The sequence below is a fragment of the Sinohyriopsis cumingii genome, chromosome 18, assembly GCF_028554795.1.
Source record: "Sinohyriopsis cumingii isolate HCF-2022 chromosome 18, ASM2855479v2, whole genome shotgun sequence".
In the NCBI taxonomy this organism is placed as follows: Eukaryota; Metazoa; Mollusca; class Bivalvia; order Unionida; family Unionidae; genus Sinohyriopsis; species Sinohyriopsis cumingii.
Genome location: NC_142978.1, coordinates 57,134,236 through 57,157,407, shown reverse-complemented (window position 1 = coordinate 57,157,407; position 23,172 = coordinate 57,134,236). Strand labels below are relative to the sequence as shown.

Here is a 23,172-nt window from a genome sequence, read left to right as displayed (position 1 = left end):
TGGCAGTTTTAAAACATTTGAAAACTTTTAACCACTCAGTACTTATCGGTATTTGTAAAACTACCATATTCTGGCAGGGGATAAAATCTCTTTACCAAAAACATTTGACTGATATGTGGACTCTGAATTATTCACTGTGTTTGGTTGTGTTGAAGAACTACATTAAGTCAGTCGTTAACAAGCTGGATTCAAAATCAGTACAGTATAGTTCTGATCAGTGTATTATGAATATGCATCATACCCAGACCTGCATGGATCGACTGCTGTGGTCTGTCTTTGGTCAAGCTACTTTACTCCCATTGCATCAGCACAAAATTTTCTTCCATGTTTTGATGTGTCATTAATCACCAATTTGTTGATCAGCTAATTTCATATTGCAGGAAAAGGATGTGTCCCTGCTGATAATTGCCCATGTTACAAGGATGGTATACAATACATGCCTGGAACCACAGTTTCATACAACTGTAAAAATTGGTAAGCTCTATACTATGTAGTTCATGAAATGGATTCAAATTCAGTGGATTTTGAGTTATCTTCATTCCCAGTCCAGTATGGATCGATTGCCTGCTTTGGTGTGTCTCTGGTACCATATACACTTGCTTGAAAGTTGAGATGTGCAAACAACATAGAACCTGATCTGTCATTGCACAATGTGAGTGCAAATCTGTGATTATGTGGATTGCTGTTGGGCTCTGCTTATAATCAAGTATATGCAGCAAGTAGACAATTTCATGGGGACAACTATTTAGATCTAGATACTTTTAATCTATATTTCATGGTTCATTGTTTATATTTCAGTCATGATATTATGACTGGATGCATCTCTGTTGCAGACACACCCACTCCGGTGGCCTAGTGGTTAGAGCATCTGCCTTGGATGCGGGAGGTCGTGGGTTCAATCCTCGGTCAAGTCATACCAAAGACTTATAAAAATGGTACTAATAGCTGCCTCGCTTGGCGCTCAGCATTAAGAGGTTAGTGTTAGGACTGGTTGGCCTGGTGCCAGGATAATGTGATTGGGTGGGACATCATGTTACATGTCTGTGGCATGATGCCCCAGTGCTAGACATCACTATAAACTGCCACATTGCAGACATCATAGAGATATGACTGAAAAATTGTTACAGCTATGTTAAAAATCCAAATCACATCACACACACTCTGTTACAGACATGATTTTTCTCTGTTTTAAAGCATAATTCTGCTTTTCTCCTTTACTTGAATCAGATTTTTCTTGATATAGTCCATTTTTTTTTTATCATCTCTGATCCGGTTTTTAAAAAACAGTCTGTCCAGTCACATTTCACAAAGACCCTTTTAAATTATTCATTACATATATTAGTTAGAACACTACTCTAGTAAAGAGTATTCTGATTGGTCAAAGGTTTAAATTCGTGCAGTGAATCTTCGTGTAATAGAAACTGGTGGCAATGGAAAAAAGAAGCATGCTTGCAAAACATGGTGTCCCAAGTTGTTGAGAGAGACCATGACACAAAAAGTTCAGATAAAGGTATGGAAATTGGAATGGCTGGAGCGAAAAGTTGACGGAAATTTAGTTGGTCAGTTTATAAGAAAACTGAACGCTAGAGGATTGGCATTTTGTGACCTCTTGAAGAAAGATCTGAATTACTTTAATCGTGGTTGGAAGAGTTTGGAATAGCACCTGCAAAAGAAGCTGCATACGGAAAAATTGAAGCTCAGAAAGCATCTGGAAAAAGTGCAAGTAATTACTATAAGAAGAAATATTTCTTGCATGAGAGAACAGATGTAGCCATCTTTCAGGATTTGCACATTGCATGTCGCCAATACAAGCACCAGCTTAAAAGGAAAAATGCTCTCATTGAGAAGGAAAAGAAATGATTGCACATTGAGCCAAAAAGGAAGGCTGAAGAAATCTTTGCCAAAGCTGCAAAAAGAGCTCAATTTTATCAACAGGTTATGTCCATTGGAGAAAAAGACAAGTGAATGTATGTTATTGTTTGTATATAGTTGATGTACCTGGGTGTTTATTTTACAGATTTGTTATGAAAAGAGAGAAGTATTATATATTTGCTGCAAAACTTGACAAATTATTGTGACTTAATGCACATGAAATAACTTCAGCATCAGTATTGTTGGAGAACAAATTCATGTAACAATAAATATTGTGAAATTACTGAAGTCAAGTTGAACATTTTTGGTAAGTTTATTAGTTTTTCATATGATTAGTTTGGTTTATTTTATGATCATAAGTATCACCAGGAGCACTGCCCCTTGAGACCCCATTGGGGGAGGACCCCCAAACACCCTTTAAAATTTTTTCAGCATTTTTATGGGAGACCAAAATTATGTCTGTTGTTACTACTATGCCCTTTAAACAAGGTCATTGTGACCTACATTTTATGCTTTACTAACATGGGCAAGGTATATGCGTTTATGACCACATAGATGATTCCTCCAGGCTTTACCAATATTCATCTTAGCATGCTCTGAAGGCTTATTATGATCAAAGCAGTTGGAAATATATATCTCTTTATTCATGGGATCCATATTAATAACTGTACAGTGTATAATGTGATATGTTACCCTCCGAGCAAATTAAGTGTAATGTACATGTGAATGTCTATAGGAATTAGACAGTGGACTGCATGCTTTTAATGAGAGAACTCACTATAGTGGCTGATCAAGGTCATTACTGATACATGGCCTTTATCCAGCTGGCAGTCACTCCAGGGCCACTCAAAACCTGTGATGTTCATCCAGTAAAATCTGCCTTCAAGTGGTGGACACTGATAATAGCATCTCTAACAAATATTATGAACAATGGTTTAAAGCAAATCAATGCAAAACAACATTAATCTCTGGATTTTATCAGTCCATTATGGTACCTCTACTTTGTTACCACCTTGAAAACAGAATGTTTTTAAAATCTTTTATCTTGTTTTTACCTTATCACAGTAGGTAGGTAGTTGGATGGGTTGATAGGTCCATGATTTTACAGCATGTAAAGATAATTCTGACTATGTAGTAGCAATTAAAAGTAACAATTTTAAATTTTAAAATGATTAAATGTATGAATATAATAATCAGAGATTGCAAAATAGTCCTTAGTTACGAAGGAGGCCATTAGCCTGAATTTTCTGTATATTCGTGTTTACAGACATTGTTGGAGAATATTATAAATAGAGGTGAGCATTGTAACTGATGATCAGACTATGTTAATGGGTATGCAGAGAGGTGAATTCAGCAAGACTGAGTGTAGAAAACATTGAAACTCGGTGTGTTCCAATATCTACAAAATGGACATTTCCTCTTTGTACTTATATCTCCAAAATGGATTTTTTCCCACTGTTTGTACCTATATTTACAAAATGAACTATTCCACCTTTGTACCTCTATCTACAAATTGGACTATTTCGCTGTGTACCTACATGTTCAAAATGGACTTTTCCACTTTGCATACCTATATCTACAAAATGGACTATAACACCTAATGTTTGTTTTCAGATCATTGTCAAATAATAAAATGCTATGTGTACCATTTTCATTGTATTTTTCTCTTTCCATACAGCACATGCACATCTGGTCAGTGGTCATGTACTAACAGCACAGATTGTATTCCATGCACATATACGGAATTCATGTGCATTGAAACTAGAGACTGCATATCAGTGAACATGACCTGTGATGGCCACATACATTGTCCAGATGGCTCGGATGAGAACAATTGCAGTATGTTCTCTCTACTTCACATAATTTTACAGTAAATGAAATGTGCAAGAAATCCCAAGTGAAATAGTTTATGTACTTTGTAGATGATGTATTTTCTTAATATTATAAAATTATATGCTTACATTACTGTTGTTTAGGTTATGAATATTCCCCAATATATTCACTTTGTATAGTTAGAGAATCTCATTCATGTCTTTCAGTCTGCATGTGTGCCTGTCAATTATTTGTGTGCATGAACATTGAGTATACAACCATAATGACTGCTTTCAGGATAAAGAATTGATGACATAAATATTGCACAAAATCAAACTTTTTTCTTTGTCTTTTGTTTTAGTATTTGAGTTTAAATCCATGAACTTTACATGTAAATGTTTTGCAGTTTGTGTCAAAGAATTCTTGATAGAGCCAGTCATAGAACAATTAATTTTTACTGATGAATATCTGTACTCATATTTCAGCATACACATGCTCACCTAACATGTACCTGTGTGGAAGTACAGGGGAATGTAAACCTAATGCCACTATTTGTGATGGGGAAGAAGACTGTGCAGATGGATCGGATGAATGGAATTGTGGTGAGTGTTTGATCTACATTCACCAATTTAGATCAAAATTCCAATAAACTAACATTTTTGTTCATACACAGTAGTTAGGCAAGTCTCACACTGGATACATTAGAGAGAATTGGAAGACTTTTTTATTGCAGAAAAAATGTAGGGTACAGTCGTATGCGCACAAATAAAAGTAGTTACATCTATGAATCTCATGGCAGGATATGTGTAAACTTATATGGGCATGTCAGATTGTTATTTTACTGTATGTGATTTGCAAATTTAACAATCCCTTCCCCCATACTGTAATAGTCGACTACTTCTTTGATACTTTACACAAAATGAAATCCACATAGATTGAAGGATGCATTTAACATTTTAGACTCATGTAGGTCCATGAAAGGATACCTTATTCCTGAGAGTATTTATAGCTGGGAAATCGGCAGGATTTTTGTTTTGAAAGATCAGTTCCTTGTGAAAATGTTTTTGTGTATCATCGCTTCACGTATAGCTTAATTAATTTTGGGGGGGGATTCATTAGCATTTTCCCCATAATCACTATTTTGGAGTAGCCAGTCAATCATTTTCAGTATATGTAATTCTTATGTATATCTATATATTTGTACCACATAGTACATGATTTTTATCTAGCTTTTTTAATTTTTATTCATGGATGTAAATTGCTTAGAATATCTTTAGTTAAATTTTGCTTATTTGACTAGGTCTGTTAAGAGTGTAAATTTACACAGGATCTATAAATAAATGCTTAAATATTACTCATTCAGTCTTAATAATAAGACCTAATGACATCTTTGGATTAATTTCTCATTGGCTGATGGGATTTGGTTGGTTCAAGGAGAATTAACTTCCCATTGGTTGGGCTAGGTCACATGAATAGACAGGTTTTGAAATAAACTGAGTAGCCTGATCTGCCCCATAGGGTATATTGTGAAGTATAGTCATAATAGAGTTTACACAAGGAGGAACTGAGCAATCCAATAATGGAGTCATCCTCATTTCTTGTGTTCCTGTTTTAAGTCTGCAGATGTGTTTTTTGATCTACTTAGATATTGTTTGAGAGGAAAAAGATTTGTTTGGACTGTTCAGTGGAAGTAGAAAATGCACATTGTTTGGACCGTTCAGTGGAAGTAGAAAATGCACATTGTTTGGACCGTTCAGTGGAAGTAGAAAATGCACATTGTTTGGACTGTTCAGTGGAAGTAGAAAATGCATATTGTTTGGACTGTTCAGTGGAAGTAGAAAATGCACATTGTTTGGACCGTTCAGTGGAAGTAGAAAATGCATATTGTTTGGACCGTTCAGTGGAAGTAGAAAATGCACATTGTTTGGACCGTTCAGTGGAAGTAGAAAATGCACATTGTTTGGACTGTTCAGTGGAAGTAGAAAATGCACATTGTTTGGACCGTTCAGTGGAAGTAGAAAATGCACATTGGATTATATTATCCTGGAATTGTTGTTAATTATTGATTTGGTAAGACATCATGTGGACAGTTTGGTCACTTATTAATGAAGACATCATGTGGACAGTTTGATCACTTATTAATGAAGACATCATGTGGACAGTTTGATCACTTATTAATGAAGACATTATGTGGACAAGATAATCACCTAATGGTCAAAACACATTAACAAATTAATCAGGTTTTGTTAAGACATGGTGTCAGCTGGTTAACTAGTTAATAATACAGTTATGTGAACAAACTCAACAATTAGTAGATCAGACATAATGTGGACAAGTTAACCAATTATTAATAAATCATCGGTCAGTTAAACTGATGAAAAATGTTAGCATTTCCTAACACCAGCATTATCACAATAATATATAACCATGATATAAACGAAAGGCTGAAATGAAACACTTTAAACTATATTTTATTCAAGTACTGACTTCTCACATAAAAGCTTAAGATCCTGAACATTACACCTCAGAGTCTATAAAATACTGACATAAAATAACAGGTATAAAGAAGAATAAAAAGCATCTAACAGAAAAAAGCAATAGTTTTAATTATATATATATATATATATATATATATATATATATATATATATATATATATATATATATATATATAGTAATGTGATCTTGATTGCTAGATTTTTCAAGTTGTCATCATCAGAATATCCAGAACATTATGGGATGAGAAGCATTCAGTTAGGATCTGGATTTTCTGAAGATGACATCAAGACATGATCTTGCAATCAAGATCACATTACTATGATAATGATAATTTTGTTACATACCATTCAGTTTTCAGATGAATTAGTATAGGCCCAAAATGTAACTGAGAAACAGATATGGATGATTTCAACCTATCTTATATGAACTTCATCTTTACTTTTAAACTGAATTTCATTGTCTTGAGCAGCTGATATGCACATGAATGTCAGTATTTTGAACAAAAGTGTCACCCATTTGTACTGCTGTCACTGTTATCACAAGGTCTTCAATGCTTGGGGGCAGTATACCCATATCTGTGATTTACAGCTATTGTGCAATTTTCAAAATTTGCATCAGTGAAGGTATCACTGGCAGAATAAATAGGAAAGTTTATATCTGATGCTCGACTGATAGTGTTGGAACTCTTTCTGGTGGGACATTATGAGAAGCTCAAATATGGACTTGGCATGGGAATGAAAGAATTATTTAGATGGTTACGTTCTGTTACAGTAGACCGCTTTGGTGGCCTAGTGGTTAGAGCATCTGCCTCAGATGCAGGAGGTCATGGGTTCGATCCCTGGCCGAGTCACACCAAAGACTTACAAAAATGGTAGTAACAGCTGCTTCACTTGGTGCTCAGCATTAAGAGGTTAGTATTAGGACTGGTCGGCCTGGTCTCAGGATAATGTGACTGAGTGGGACATCATACTACATGTCTGCGGCATGATGCCCCAGTGCTAGACATCACTATAAACTGTCTCACTTCAGACATTGTAGCGATATGACGGACAGTGTTTTAAAGCTATGTTAAAAATCCAAATATCACACACACACACACACTGTTACAGTACATTGTGAGAGGCTCCAAAGGGGACTGGGCGTGGGAATGACAGTTACTTTGAGAGTTATTTACAGCCGGATTGAATAAATTGTTGCAAATATAGATTTATTAAAGAGAATGCTACTATTTCCATTTGTATGTCAAGTGAGGCAAGGCTCGTTAAACATGCTTGTTCAGTTGTAACTAAATAGCTTTGAGGAAAACTTAGTACCAGACTCATTTGAGAGTATGTTCATACAGAATCAGAAAACAACATCATTTTCCTGATTTTGGGATTTAGTGGTAAAATTCTGGATTATTCTAAGATTGAAGATGTAATAACAAAGAATTATTGGCAACTTGAATGTTATCATTATAATGCTGTATATTGAGCTTTTTTGCGTGACTTAAAATTTAGTGTATTTTTCTATAAATATGTTGTTAAAATTTTGCTAATTACATTTAGCTATTATTCTTCGTCTAGGAGGTTGTTATTTAACATAATATGTGGATGGCATTTATTTTAATGACATTACTGTTTTGGCACTGAGATGTGTTGACCACGAACACCATTAGTAAACTGGTACAATGTAAATGAGAAAAAAAATGTTATGCCAGAAATGAAAATTTTTAATTATATAAACTTGGAGATGACTATCATAAGCCTGCAGAACTGTGATAATTTGCTGCCCATATTTGTTGCCATCACAAGAACATCATAGTTTTCCTATTTTTATTAAAATGAATAGCCAGATAGATACTGAGTGCTATAACATTATCTATGGTAGTTTTCACACCTGAGTAATATAAAGTATCCTACATGCACTTTAGATGTAAAACTGCAGCGTTGAGTGTTGTAAAACTCCACAATCTTGAATCAAATTGAGGATATAAATATAGGGTGGCACGTGGCATTTTAGCATAGATAAATGTCCCGTCTGCTCATTCATAGTGCAATATTGTTGACTATTACAGAGATCACTAAGGAAATCAACTATTCATAGTGTCAGAATAATCAAATATTTTGAATAATTTATGACATATTCCAGTTACAACGTGCTCTAATGAGGAATATGCCTGTGAATCTGGACGATGTATTGATGACAGTTACGTCTGCGATGGGGAGTATGATTGTGGTCCAATGGATTTCTCGGATGAGCATCGTTGTGGTATGTGAATACATAAATCAGAATTTGAGAAAGCTTTAATTAGCATGGATGTTCTAAAAAGTTTTCTTTTAATTTAAGTCTTACAGAATTATAGTCCAAGGCTCGGCTAGCGTATGTACATGGGAAGGCCTACCAGTAGCTTCTCGTGGGTTGGTGGTTCTTCCCAGGGTTCTTCCTCCACCAGTTATACTGGTCGCCATGTATAGCCTATCTTGAGCTGAAAAATGGAGTTAAAACCTAGAACAACAACAACAACAACAGAATTATAAAAAGTTAGCCTTTTCTCAGTGGTTGAGAATATTTTATTGTATCACTGGTCAGCATGTTAAAACATACATATGACTTCTGTCAGTGATGCTGTTATCATTCTTTTTAAAGTTTTCTTAAACAGATTCTATACCTGCCATAACATGCAGTGTCACGCTAAGACCATGATTTTGGACACCCGAACCCATCCAGCATGGTTGTCCTTTGAAAAACATGATTTTCAGGAATCTTACCAACAAAATGTATTAGCAACAACAAAAAAAGCTATATTTCTTGACCACTGCGATATATGGATGTAATCTGTAGAATGTGTGTACTCAAAGCTCAGCTAAACCTACCCTCAGGGCATGCTGCTGATACAGGGCAATTAAAGGTTAAGGCAGTCATTGATAAACAACCGTCTTTCAGAGATGAATTAATTAGCTGGGGTGATGTTTCACATTTAATTCTACTATGGGTGAGTCCATTTGGCTATTTTGCATAGGTAAAGTAAACAAAGAAGAACAACCCAATGAGTCTGAAGTAAAGTACATCAATGAGAGATGTTGAAGAACAGATTTTATTACATATCAATGCATTAATGAGAAAGTTGAAGCCCACTTTATTAAAACGTGATCAGCTGCAATGTTTCTTTGAAGATGGAAGTTTATTCATTATAAAAATGCAAAACATGATTATTTAATTTGCTGGATTAGTGTTAAATTGAGATTAAGTTTTGAAGAGTGTGATTCTGGAAGTCTAGTGAAAACAAATTTAGAAACTTCAGTTTGATGGTGTTTTACTTTGTCCAGCACAACAGCAAGAAGAAGCATTTAATTCTTTGCAGATACTGCAAATATCAACACCCGTTGAAATTGTGAATTTAGCATATTCATAATGCTCAATTGAACCTTATATTATTATTTGTTATCTAAATCTCACTAAAATACTAACTGTTAATTAACATGTGATTTTCAGGATGATTTTAGCCATGACATAGATTAAATGAAAGACAACAATAAGGACATGCTCATATTTGCACAGTGGATTTGTGTTGATAAAGTGTTAACACCCATAATGGAGAGAGATGTTTATTACTGCTGTTTTGCCTGTAAAGCCCTCCCCATTAAACTTGAAAATGTTATCTTCTCTCCCTTCCCCAATGAAATGGTCTCAACTAAGTGACATTGCTTCATTGTTCTATAGAGTGAAGCATATATTGTGATCAAACTGCATCAGATACAATTCTAACAATGCGAACATTATGGCTGCAATGAACAACTCTGTTCTGACCTGGCTTCACTCAGATATCTAGCAGAGGAGTTTGTACAGCAATACCATCCAGCCTTTAGAGAGGGCAGAAAAGAACATTATTGGCACATGCATTATCTTCAAACACCCTATTGAAATATTGAAAATGATAAAGACTGCATCAAACTAAACTTGTTTTGCCATTCAGTGGTTCTAAAGATAGAATCAATATGTATAGTTTTAGTTAATATCAATTTGATTGTGATTTTGTGAGTGTTTGCACGTATATTTGTATGGCATTGACATTTGACAAGTCTACCAGTTATATCTTTTCTTAGCACTTTAAATGCTTTTAACTAAACTAAAAGTTAATTGATTTTATTCAGATTTGAGTTTCCAATCATTTTTAATAGGCTTATATGAAAATATAACTTATTCTCAGTTGGACATCATATTTTTAGTAACATGCTCTGGTTCCCCTTGGGATCTAAGAACAGACATTTTGAGTCTCAATAAAACCCCAATACTCTCTAGGCATGAGATTCTGGTGAGTGATATATTGACACAGAGATACTTGTGAATGATGTATTAAGACAGGTGAGTGGTGCATTAACATCAGTAGTGGTCTTAGAACGGTGTGAAAGGTCTAATCACACTAGGTTTGCGAGCTAGAAGGACCACAAATTTTGTATTTTGTCTAAAATAGACTATTAATAAAGCACATTATTAAAATATTTGATTTTGAAAACAAACATATTTTGCTATAAATGTTCAAGAGAATTTCTTCAGTAATACAGAAATAATATTTTGGTGGCCCATGGTTCACATTTTGCATTGGGCCTGTTTAGCCCTAAAACTGCCACTGATTAACGCGTAGATGCAGGTAAGATACCATGTTTTGAGGACCAATTGGGCTCAAGATATTTATTAACATAAGAGATGATAGAATACAAATATGAAGAGATATTTTACTGCTATAAGAGATTTAATAAAATAGAAGGAGATAGTTAATGAGAGATATGATAAAAGCAGGGATATATTTTATTGCTAAAAGAGATGATGTTAATAAAAGCATGGAAGGACATTTTTTATTACTAAAAGATGATGTAGCAAAGCAGGGAAAATATATTTTAGTTATAATGAGTGATGAAATAACAGAAGCAGGGAATCAATTTTTTTTTTACTATGAGATATAGTGTAATAAAAGCAGAGAAAGAGATATATTATTATTCTTGGAGATATGTTATTGCTATAAGATATGTAAGAAAAGCAAGAAAAGAGCAACTTTTTAACTTCAAGAAATGATGTAATAAGAGCAGGGAAAAATAAAATATAAAATATTTTATTACCTTGAGAGATGATATACAAAAAGCTAGGAATTGGAAAGACAATAATGAGCTTGGCTGAAAATTGCTTCTGGTAAATTGTTGCTAGCTGCAGTCAAAATGCTAAATCTTAGTTGCTGTCGAATTTGCATCAATTTTCACAGAGTACATAGTCCCTATACTTTGTAAAGTTTTGGAATTTCATTTTAGACCAAGTAATTGAATAATAATGATTCTTTCACTAGTCAATATTCACTGATGTAGGATAGGAACCACTCCGGTGGCCTAGTGGTTAGAGCATCTATCTCAGATGCAGTAGGTCATAGGTTTGATCCCTGGCCGAGTCATGCTAAAGACTTATAAAAATGGTACTAACAGCTGCCTCGCTTGACGCTCTGCATTAAGAGGTTAGTGTTAGGACTGGTTGACCTGGTGTCAGGATAATGTGACTGGGTGGGACATCATGATACATGTCTGTGGCATGATGCCTCAGTGCTAGACATTACTATAAACTGTCTCACTGCTGATATTGTAGCGATATGACTGAAAAATTGTGTCAAAGCTACATTAAAAATCAAAATCTGTAACATATAAAGCAAGTATTCAAGTACAAATACAAACAAGAATTAAAATAGAGACATTATAAACTTCACAGAATTTGTATGCGATGCAGATATGCAAGTATCATCCATGGTTATAAATTAATTACAGTCTTTACCAGAACTAAGACTTCAGTGTAATAACTAGCTTATATTTCTTGTGAAAGAAATACATAAGTATAACATTTTTATTCTTTAAGTATTACTACATACTAAAGTGAGTTTCACATTTGTTCTTTATGAACACTTCTGATAGAGTGCATTTAGAGAAAGGAGAATAAGGTGAGGTTAGTAAGGCATGTCAATATTTAGTGCACATGCTATTATGGTGAACACTTTTATTCATTCACTCATTCCACTGATCTCCCTACTTAGATATACATCCTATAGATTGTTTTGAGATGACCTCTAGAAACATTGTATTGAACATATTAATGTACAGTCTGGCAGGCTGTACACTGTAAACACATACACACACACATATATATATATATATATATATATATATATATATATATATACAAATATACACCATTTATGTCGAATATAAGGCTATATCATGTACAAAATATAGATCTTATCCCATAAGAGCACTGCTTTGACTAACCATTTAAATTGAAATGTCACAATGAGATTCCATCAAATTGAGTTGTCTAGGACAATTGCACAGATTTCTTTCTCTCTCTTTGTTAGGTTGTCTTGCAAGTTTTGTTTGTTGATGTTATGACTTTGGCTTCATGATACTCTTCTTTGATAATTTGGGTGATAAAATAATTCGTTTTGTTTCACAGATCTAGTGTGTAGATTGAAGTTTCCTTGTATTCTGCATCTTGCTTATTATCTGATGTTGCAACCTGTGCACTGCTCCAAAGTCGAACCTGAGTGTCATGAGTCAGATCCTTCTCAGTTGTTTTGTGATCTGATTTATGCAGAATCTGAAAATGTCACCCTGATTTTGACCTACAGTTTCAAGGATATTAGAATTGAAATCTGAAAATGTCACCCGATTTTGATCTGTAGTTTCAAGGGTGTTAGAGTTTACATCTGAAAATGTCACCTGAGCTTGATCTATAGTTACAAGAATATTACTTTATATCTGAAAATGTCATCTGATCTTGGTCTATAGTTACAAGAATATTACAGTTTACATCTGAAAATGTCATCTGATCTTGATCTATAGTTACAAGAATATTACAGTTTACATCTGAAAATGTCATCTGATCTTGATCTATAGTTACAAGAATATTACAGTTTACATCTGAAAATGTCATCTGATCTTGATCTATAGTTACAAGAATATTACAGTTTACATCTGAAAATGTCACCTGAGCTTGATCTATAGTCACAAAAATATTGCAGTTTACATCTGAAAATGTCACCTGAGCTTGATCTATAGTTACAAGAATATTACTTTATATCTGAAAATGTCATCTGAGCTTGGTCTATAGTTACAAGAATATTACAGTTTACATCTGAAAATGTCATCTGATCTTGATCTATAGTTACAAGAATATTACAGTTTACATCTGAAAATGTCACCTGATCTTAATCTATAGTCACAAAAATATTGCAGTTTACATCTGAAAATGTCACCTGAGCTTGATCTATAGTTACAAGAATATTACTTTATATCTGAAAATGTCATCTGATCTTGGTCTATAGTTACAAGAATATTACAGTTTACATCTGAAAATGTCATCTGATCTTGATCTATAGTTACAAAAATATTGCAGTTTACATCTGAAAATGTCACCTGAGCTTGATCTATAGTTACAAGAATATTACAGTTTACATCTGAAAATGTCATCTGATCTTGGTCTATAGTTACAAGAATATTACAGTTTACATCTGAAAATGTCATCTGATCTTGATCTATAGTTACAAAAATATTGCAGTTTACATCTGAAAATGTCCCTGATCTTGGTCTATAGTTACAAGAATATTACTTTATATCTGAAAATGTCATCTGAGCTTGGTCTATAGTTACAAGAATATTACAGTTTACATCTGAAAATGTCACCTGATCTTAATCTATAGTCACAAAAATATTGCAGTTTACATCTGAAAATGTCACCTGAGCTTGATCTATAGTTACAAGAATATTACTTTATATCTGAAAATGTCACCTGAGCTTGATCTATAGTTACAAGAATATTACAGTTTACATCTGAAAATGTCATCTGATCTTGGTCTATAGTTACAAAAATATTGCAGTTTACATCTGAAAATGTCACCTGAGCTTGATCTATAGTTACAAGAATATTACAGTTTACATCTGAAAATGTCATCTGATCTTGGTCTATAGTTACAAGAATATTACAGTTTACATCTGAAAATGTCATCTGATCTTGATCTATAGTTACAAAAATATTGCAGTTTACATCTGAAAATGTCACCTGAGCTTGATCTATAGTTACAAGAATATTACAGTTTACATCTGAAAATGTCATCTGATCTTGGTCTATAGTTACAAGAATATTACTTTATATCTGAAAATGTCATCTGAGCATGGTCTATAGTTACAAGAATATTACAGTTTACATCTGAAAATGTCATCTGAGCTTGATCTATAGTTACAAGAATATTACAGTTTACATCTGAAAATGTCATCTGATCTTGATCTATAGTTACAAGAATATTACAGTTTACATCTGAAAATGTCATCTGATCTTGATCTATAGTTACAAAAATATTGCAGTTTACATCTGAAAATGTCCCTGATCTTAATCTATAGTCACAAAAATATTGCAGTTTACATCTGAAAATGTCATATGATTATCCATTTGTGGTTTCAAGGATATTAGAGTTTATATCTGCACATACTACTGCATTTGCTTTTCAAATGATCTTAATTTCTTTGTTAGAACATATCTTTTAATTCAAATGACTCTAGTTTCCCTGACAGAATGTACAAAACCATAATCTAATGATTTTAGTTCTCATGATAGAACAAAAAGCTTAACTTATATTTTTAATTGCCTTGATAGAGCATAAAAAGCTTAATTTAAATGGTTTTAGTTTTCCCCGTTGGAATATGAAATGTTTAATTGAATTGAATGTACTTTCCTTGCTAGAACATAAAAAGCTTAATTTAAATGATTTTATTTACCCTGATAGAACATACAAAGCTTAATTTATGACAATAGTTAATGCTTATAAGCTAGAAACATGTTTCATTTAAGTACTAAAGCCATAGAAATATTGGAAATATTACGATATAATGATTAAGATATTGTGTCAATGAGTGCACAATATAAAATACTGCATTTACGCACAAGTTGGATCCAACTGCAAACTGCACAGACCCAGATATGTGATGGCTTGGTGCTCTCTCAGATATGGGTATATTTGCTTTGCAAGAAGTAATTTGCAGAACCAACAACATACTAGCCCATGATCTGCAGTTGAATAATGCAACTGCAGACCTGAACTTTTGTTGTTTGCAGTTCAAGCTGGCCTAGAAATGAGTTATATCACAAGTGTATCCCACATAATTTCCTCATTTGGGGAAATTATATGGAAATGAAAGAATAAATTCTGCTTACAGGGACAACTACTCCTGTAGTGACAACGCCATGTCCATCTAATGATACATGGTGTGAAATTGATGGAGACTGCGTACCCACTACAAAAGTATGTGATGGACATGATGATTGTGGAGATGGTAGTGATGAAGTGAATTGCAGTAAGTTTTCATTTTGATACCACTTCTATTGCAATAATTTTATCACATTTTGGGGTACTGTCATCTGGTATTTTATTCAGTCATATATTATACTCCTGAATTTCCCCAAATTAATCTAGGAAAGTGTAAAGAACAATTGTCAACATGTTATCTGCAATACATTGAGTTTCACTTTGGAAGAAAATTTTCATTCTAAGTTTGAAAACGTAAAAGGAAGAACATGGAGAAAATCAGTTAATTTCTGTTCCATGCTATAAACTGAGTGGCTGTCCTTACATGAGTTCTTACTTGTCCCATGCTATAAACTGAGTGGCTGTCCTTACAGCGAGTTCTTACTTGTCCCATGCTATAAACTGAGTGGCTGTCCTTACAATGAGTTCTTACATGACCCATGCTATAAACTGAGTGTCTGTCCTTACAGTGAGTTCTTACTTGTCCCATGCTATAAACTGAGTGGCTGTCCTTACAGTGAGTTCTGACATGTCCCATGCTATAAACTGAGTGGCTGGTCCTTACAGTGAGTTCTTACTTGTCCCATGCTATAAACTCAATGGCCTTCTTAAAGACTTACTGGAGGTATTGATTTTACCTTAATATATGAAGTTTTATTATTCTGTATGTCAATGTGCAGATGATTCAGAAGTACAGATTGTTTTCATTATCAAAATCATAGTGATAAATTGGCCATTTCTTTCCTCTTTTCCTTGCTTATTTTTTTCTTCAAAATATCTTTTATTTTTTGTAAATATTGCAAACTAGAAGGATTAATCAACAAAGTACCAGAAAAAATATCAATACCTCAATATCTCTTTTCACCCTCCCCATGTTTTTCTACTAACCCTTTTTGTTACAAGGGAGTGGAGTAGAAATATTCTTAGAATCACACAGGTAACATAATGTCTGAAGGCCATTATTTGTTGTGATTTGGCAATATTCATATTATACTGTGATATACATATATAAAAAAACATTAAAGACTTAAATAATTGACATTTTAGGGCAAATAAACCCAATTGTTTGCTTATCCTAACAAGTGCTTACTGGATAAGAACAAGTAATTTATTCTAAAAAAAAGTAGAAGGAAACTCATCACATTATGGTCTTTTGTTGTGCAGGACATGTGGCATTATAAAATGGTTTTGATGCATTATTTATTACCTTTAAGTTATTTTTGGATCCCATTATTATTTTTTTTCTTCTTCTAATCTGTTAAATGTTTTCTTATGCACAATAAAGATTTCATTTTGGCCCATGAAAGAAAATGGATAACAATAACTTGAATCTTATATGTACCCTAAGTTAAGATATTCAATGAGAAATCAAATCATAGCAACAGGAGTTGGGAAATTAAACAGGATGTTTATATGTAAAAAGAATATTGATGGAGTTCTTAAATTGCTCTAATATTACTCTAGGAGCCTGGCTGTTGAGCTTTATGACATTCAATATTTTAGTCCTTTTTTAATAAAAGTCAGCATCCTCTCTCTAATTTTTACTAAATCAGTTTAAGTCAAGTACAGCTGAAAATTGTGCAGAACCTTTTATTAAGAATTTGAAGACATCATTTTGAAGAATGTTGTTTGAAAAGATGCATATTGTTAGATATCATTTCTGATATTCTTTCATATTCAGGACATAGGTTTATATTTTACACTTAAATTGAAAGCCATTTATGCCATATGCAAAGAGAAACAAGACTTGGGTCATATATTTAAAACAGTTTTCTGACCTTGCTTCAGCTACAACAGTAATGTCTTCAACAACAGCACAAACAACAACAGTCAGCAGCTCTGCAACAACAACGATGCAACAGACAACAACACCAACAGTAACCACTAATGCTACGACACAATATTCCACAACTACTACTGCATCAACCACCATTTTGACAACAACAGGTCATATTTGTGATCTAACAGATATAATGCAAGAACCAGCTTTGATCATTGGGGACAATGTGAATTTTATCATTCACAGACAAAACCATTTTCCACAGACCATTTCTGCAACAACTGAGGTTCTGAATATTTTATCAAGTAACCCTCTAGTAATCCAAGGACCTTTCGCTCCTGGTGACACTATATATATAGAAATACATTTTTCACAACCATTGTTATATGTGGAAAATGTGTTAGCTGCTTTTGGAGATGTGGAACACATTGAGGTTTATAATGAAACTGGAAGGCTTGTGAAAAGTGTACCAGTAAGTATGGGCTGTTTTTATCTCAATTTTTTGCAAAATAATTGTTCTCACTCATCACCTTTATGCTTGATGACATGAGTGTAGAATTGAGGATAATTATCTGTTTCATACAGCTTTGCTTTTTGATTTTAATTTATGAAGTAGGGAACCAAATGGATATATATTACATATACCCCATATGTAATGTGTAATGTTTTCTGCTTTTCTATACATTTAAAAAAAATAGGAACAGGATTTTTTTATTAATAGATCTGCCATTAAAGGCAATGTTTACTGGTACTTGGTTGTATGGATTCATTACACATTCTAGATTTTTTTTTAATTTACAGACTAAATCAAAATACAGCTATATTTGCTGCTCAGATTTCCTTACATTTGCATTCATTCATCAAAATTAATGTAAGATACTGCAAAGCAGTGCTTCTTTTTAATTCAAACAAATCTTTGATATTTTGGCCCTTGCAGTATATGTATGGTATATTTAAAATACATATAGTCATTCAACTTCTTGACTGGCCTGTGAATTGGATTCAGTTTTATGGCAGTACCTAAAGTGACCTTAACATTCAGTTTTCATGTGAAAGTTTCTTGAGAAAGTTGTGTGTTTTAGTTGTTATATATTAGATAGTGGAAAGGTAAATCAAGCATAGACACGTGTGAGAAATAGGGTTCTGCTGAACACTTGTTTATTTATATTTTCCTGTATGTCTGATGTTTGCATTGCAGGGACAAAGCCCATTCACCTCAATACAAACCAGCAAAGTGACGGGTTTAACGATCAGTGTTGTCATTCGAGCAGAACAACAGACTATTACAATTCAGCTTGTAATTTTGGCATGCATTAAAGGTAAAGAAATTTTTGAATGCAGAAGATGGAGTTCATATCATTTTTCTTCTGTCCATCCATCAGTCTGTTAGACTCGATTTCCATGCATATATAAGTCTGTCTTGAATCCATTTTAGTACAGCAGCACAAAGATGTTAAAATTAGAGCCATTTATTTTTACACATGATGCTCAGGTCACCACAGCAGTTTTAAATATTTGTTACACTTACTTTTGAACTTTTTAGATGTTTGTTTTTATTTATAAAAAGACCTGGTTATCATGGTGAATTAAAAACCACATAAGGTACATGAAACTTCAGCTTATTTTAGAAATGCCTTTTCTTTACATAGTGGAAACTAGTGGATCTAAATTATTATCTAAATCAATGTCAGTAAGGATGTGGAGCATTCTGAATATCATGCATCCTGCAGCATTATGTAGTTTAATGAATCTAGTAAACAGCTCTTTAATCATTCTTTCTCTACATCCATAAAACTTAAAGCTGATTACTACATGTTTGCCACCCAACCCCCAATAATTTCTGTAGGCGCCCTGCATAGACTGTTCTGTAACCAAGATATTGTTGTGAAAGATTCAATGTTTATTAGTATGATGTTCTTCCTAAGGATTTTTGCTTCACTTAATGTTGGTGTTGTCATTGGGATTCATCTTTTCCAAAACTTGCCATGCTGCTTATACTATGAGCTAATATAATATGATATTCTTTGATGAAACTGTCATTCATCTCCTTCATTTCTGTCTGGAATTTCATGAAGTTTATGCAGTAAAAGTGATGGTTGACTTACATCACAGATGCATTCCTGAGGTTATGACATAAATAAAATTTGGCATAAATCGAAGAAATTATGCTCTCTCATGATATTTTGAGGACCTGATTTTGATGCCATTGTATAAATTTTACTAAGTTTTCTACATGTTTTTATATTTTGGAATTAATGTTGACTGGATTGGTTAGCATTAGTTTCATAATGTATTAGAAGCACAAATCTAGTTAATTTTTATGAATATGATTGGGTTGGCTTTATCTCTTCATCTTTTAATCCCAATGGAGTTTGATTACCTACACTGAGCAGTAGTTAGTGTCCATGACACTATGGATATTATTGCCTAGGTTTCAAGATATGGGGTATCTTTTAGTCTGTGAATCTGATCTGTCACTTCTGGCCTCATCCAGTGAGAGACTGTCTGCCACTCTTCTAAATCTGTCCAGAAGTGATCAGTGATCTTGTTCACCTGAGTTGACAGCTAGTACAGTTAGTCCTTGTGCTTTGTGGGTACTTACAGGACACTGAAAACGCCCATTTGTCATCTGTGGTCACTACTCCAGACCTATTGAAACGGGCCAAGAAGCATAGCTACCCTGATTGACCTATGGGACCTCCTCTGAGACTTTTCAAGCAGGTTCAGCCTCAACAGACTCATAAGAAGGTCTAGTTCCAAAATCCCCTCCAGCCCATCTTTTGCTAGATTAGGCAGTTGTGAAAGCCAGGGAAGAAAGACTTTAGGCACCTCTCTTCTAAAGAGGGAAGTAATTTGACCTAGGCAGTGCAGCACTTTTGGTTAGAACCTTCTTTTTTCCAGTATTCTAATGGGCTTTCAAATGGCCCTCTTTTCAAGTGTTTGATTGGCAGCGTGGAAAATGTGTGAGTCTGATCCACTTCAAGCAAATGTTACCAGCTTTATGTCAGAACATCATCAATAATTGACCTCCATTCCATTTTGCCAGTCCAAATTGGATGAGCTACAGGAAGAGGTACACACCCTTTTTTGGAAGGGTGCATTGCGTTTGGATTTGGATTTGCCAGGTTTCTACATACAAAATCTTTCTGGTGTTAAAAATCCTCAGAAATGTTTGACTAATAATCAATCTTTTCACCTTTAACAAAAATATGGAGATAACCAGCTCAGTTGGGAATGTGATAAGGCCATAGTACTGAGCAGCCACCATAGATATCCAAATGTGCACCTTTCAAAAAACTGCTAGCTCCACATGGTCATTTTCACTTCCTGAACTTAGAGGTAAATTGTAAAAAAAGAGCCAATAACATTTTTTACATTTGATATATTTGGTAATTCATACATTACTCTTTCAGAGGCTTTTATTGTCTAAAGAGAGTGTACTTTAGACTAATTCAGACTGAGCACATGGGAGCAGACATTTTAATTTGCAGTGTGCTTAGATCATGTATAATTTCTAAAAGTACAATATCCAAAGAAATGTCAGCCACATTATAACAAAGTAGCATAGAGGTATGCCACCATTCTCTCCTGTGCATGTTTCAAATGCAAACAACTTCACTTTACATATGTTACTCTCTCAGAAATACATAATAACTGGTGAGCGCCCCATTTCTGCTAGAGTGACAGGTTTCGTGGTCTCGAAATAAACATTTTGAGACTGATACATTCTTTCTGTTTTTACAAAAGGTATCAAACTTTCATTTAATATAATTTAATTGTTGTGCAACAACATTAGGATTTTGTTGTTAATTTCACATGACTATTGGACTTACGGTGTCGTAGTCTGAGATTTATGTAGTAATGTGACTAGTATTGCAAACAGCGAGTACCAAGTTAGGTTTTCATCTATGCGTAGTTTTGTCTAGTCTATCAAAGGATTAAAGACATAGCAGTTATAATACTTGACATTTTTGAAAAATAAATAATTTTTCCTATAGATTTCACGCAGGTATTACTCAATGCAACATCATTTAAGTTTGCTAGGCCCGCTAGTAAGCGATTCCCAGATGCCGCTGCTGTACCATGATGGCAAATTCCAATTTTTTGACAGGCAATTCACATCTGCCAACCCTTATGATTTTACCATAAGTCTTACAAAAATTACCCTTAAAATACACACGACATTTAAGCCAAAACTACGGAAAAATGATATTTGCTGAAAAATAATTGGTTCATCTGTATTTGATTTGGATCTGGGTTTCATATTAGAATTAGTGCAATTAGTCAGGGAACCAGACTAACTTTACAACAATAACTCAGACTCTCTAAACTGCACATATTTTTTTCATGGGAAGCATCTGCATGATCAAACTGTTGATTATATAAATTTTTTTAAATGACGTCCAGCAGGTGATGCATGTTGAAGATGAAAGAAAAAATAAACCTCTTAAGAAGTGTTAAGAATCAACACAGAAGAATAAAATGAATTGTTCACATTCTTGTGAATAAAAGCAGGAAGAGACACAATTTTGTTCATTGCACTGCATTTGAGTATGTCTTGTGGTGGGATATATGATTGTCATCGTCATGTGAAATGGAAATTTTTTCCAAGAATTATGTCAAGTTGAGAGATAGCAATAAGCCATTGAGCTAGCTGCATATCGTTTGGAACTGAATTTTGTGCAACGGTACTAGTGGTAAATAAGGTCTATGTATGCTTTACGAAAAGTCAGTTAGGCAAAACTGTATTCACAAACTTCAATTACAATCTTGACAATAGTCAGGTATACAGAACTCTATCCACAATTCTCAATCACAGACAAAATTAAGCAGACAATATAGTAACTAAATATGCCTAACAGTAGTCGGTGTTATAAGCAGGGGAGCAGACAAGACATAATTCCATGAAATTTATTTTACTTATTTTAGTTTAGTACTATGATGTGCAAAGACTTTGAACATGCAGCATTTAGGTTTTGGTCATGATTTTCTGAAGCTGATTATTTTACTTACATCAGCTTAATACGGTGAATTTTGTTAAGAGTTTGAATATGCAAACACAAGTTTATTATGTTGATTTGTGAAGTTTTCACCAACTATGCATTTTCATTTATTGTATGAAAATATCTGTTGGAATCTACTTCCAACCTATATGCTTATTTAAGCTTTGGTGGTTATCTACTAATTAGTAAAATTTCCTTTTTAGGGACAACACCCACCTCTACCACCTACCAGCCAACAACAACTGCCACATCTTGTAAGTAATCTGGCATAAAAATTGTTTTTCAGCTAATATCCCAATAAGGAAATTTATATAAATCTGAGCATATTTTAACTTGAGTACTGTATCAGTCCATATTTCCATTTATGTGTAGCACAAGAAATGAGTAGCATATATGTTTTATTAGACACTGAGTAGATAATGCAGATGACAAAGTAGGAAAGAAGGCATTAGGGGAAAATGAAATAGCATGTGCTTGAAAAATATTGGCACATGCCACAGGGCAAGAGTTAATGCTCAGTATATCTCTTCTTTATTAATTGATCAATACATTATTTCCATAATTGACTGTTGTATTTCATTAAAATGACCTTTTTAACTTTTAATATCATCAAGGCCATTTTGGGGGGCTCCGAGTGACCGAGTGGTCTAAAGCGCTCTCCGTTAGGGATCACTGCCATCTCACCTCTGTCTGCGTGGGTTCGAGTCTTGGATTCAGCCAATGTGGGTATGTGAGAAAGCTTGCCAGTAGCTTCTTGTGGGTTGGTGGTTCTTTCCGGGGTTTTCCCAGGTTTTTCCTCCACCATTAATACTGGCCGCTATGTATAACCTATCTTGTGCTAAAAATGGCGTTAAACTCTACAACAACAACAACAACAAGGCCATTTTGAAAAATATAGG

At 33.9% G+C, this 23,172-nt stretch overlaps 1 protein-coding gene across 1 annotated transcript in view; it reads left to right on the top strand.

The window, feature by feature from the left end:
* The window catches only part of LOC149776720 (SCO-spondin-like), a 106,012-nt gene that overhangs the window by 70,215 nt on the left and 12,625 nt on the right, over window positions 1-23,172 (top strand). The window contains exons 26-33 of the mRNA XM_089941248.1: window positions 381-474; window positions 3,551-3,711; window positions 4,170-4,286; window positions 8,314-8,433; window positions 15,402-15,539; window positions 17,279-17,742; window positions 18,469-18,589; window positions 22,477-22,527. Of these exons, the coding sequence (XP_089797374.1) occupies window positions 381-474; window positions 3,551-3,711; window positions 4,170-4,286; window positions 8,314-8,433; window positions 15,402-15,539; window positions 17,279-17,742; window positions 18,469-18,589; window positions 22,477-22,527 (1,266 nt within the window). The remainder of the gene's footprint in view (window positions 1-380; window positions 475-3,550; window positions 3,712-4,169; window positions 4,287-8,313; window positions 8,434-15,401; window positions 15,540-17,278; window positions 17,743-18,468; window positions 18,590-22,476; window positions 22,528-23,172) is intronic.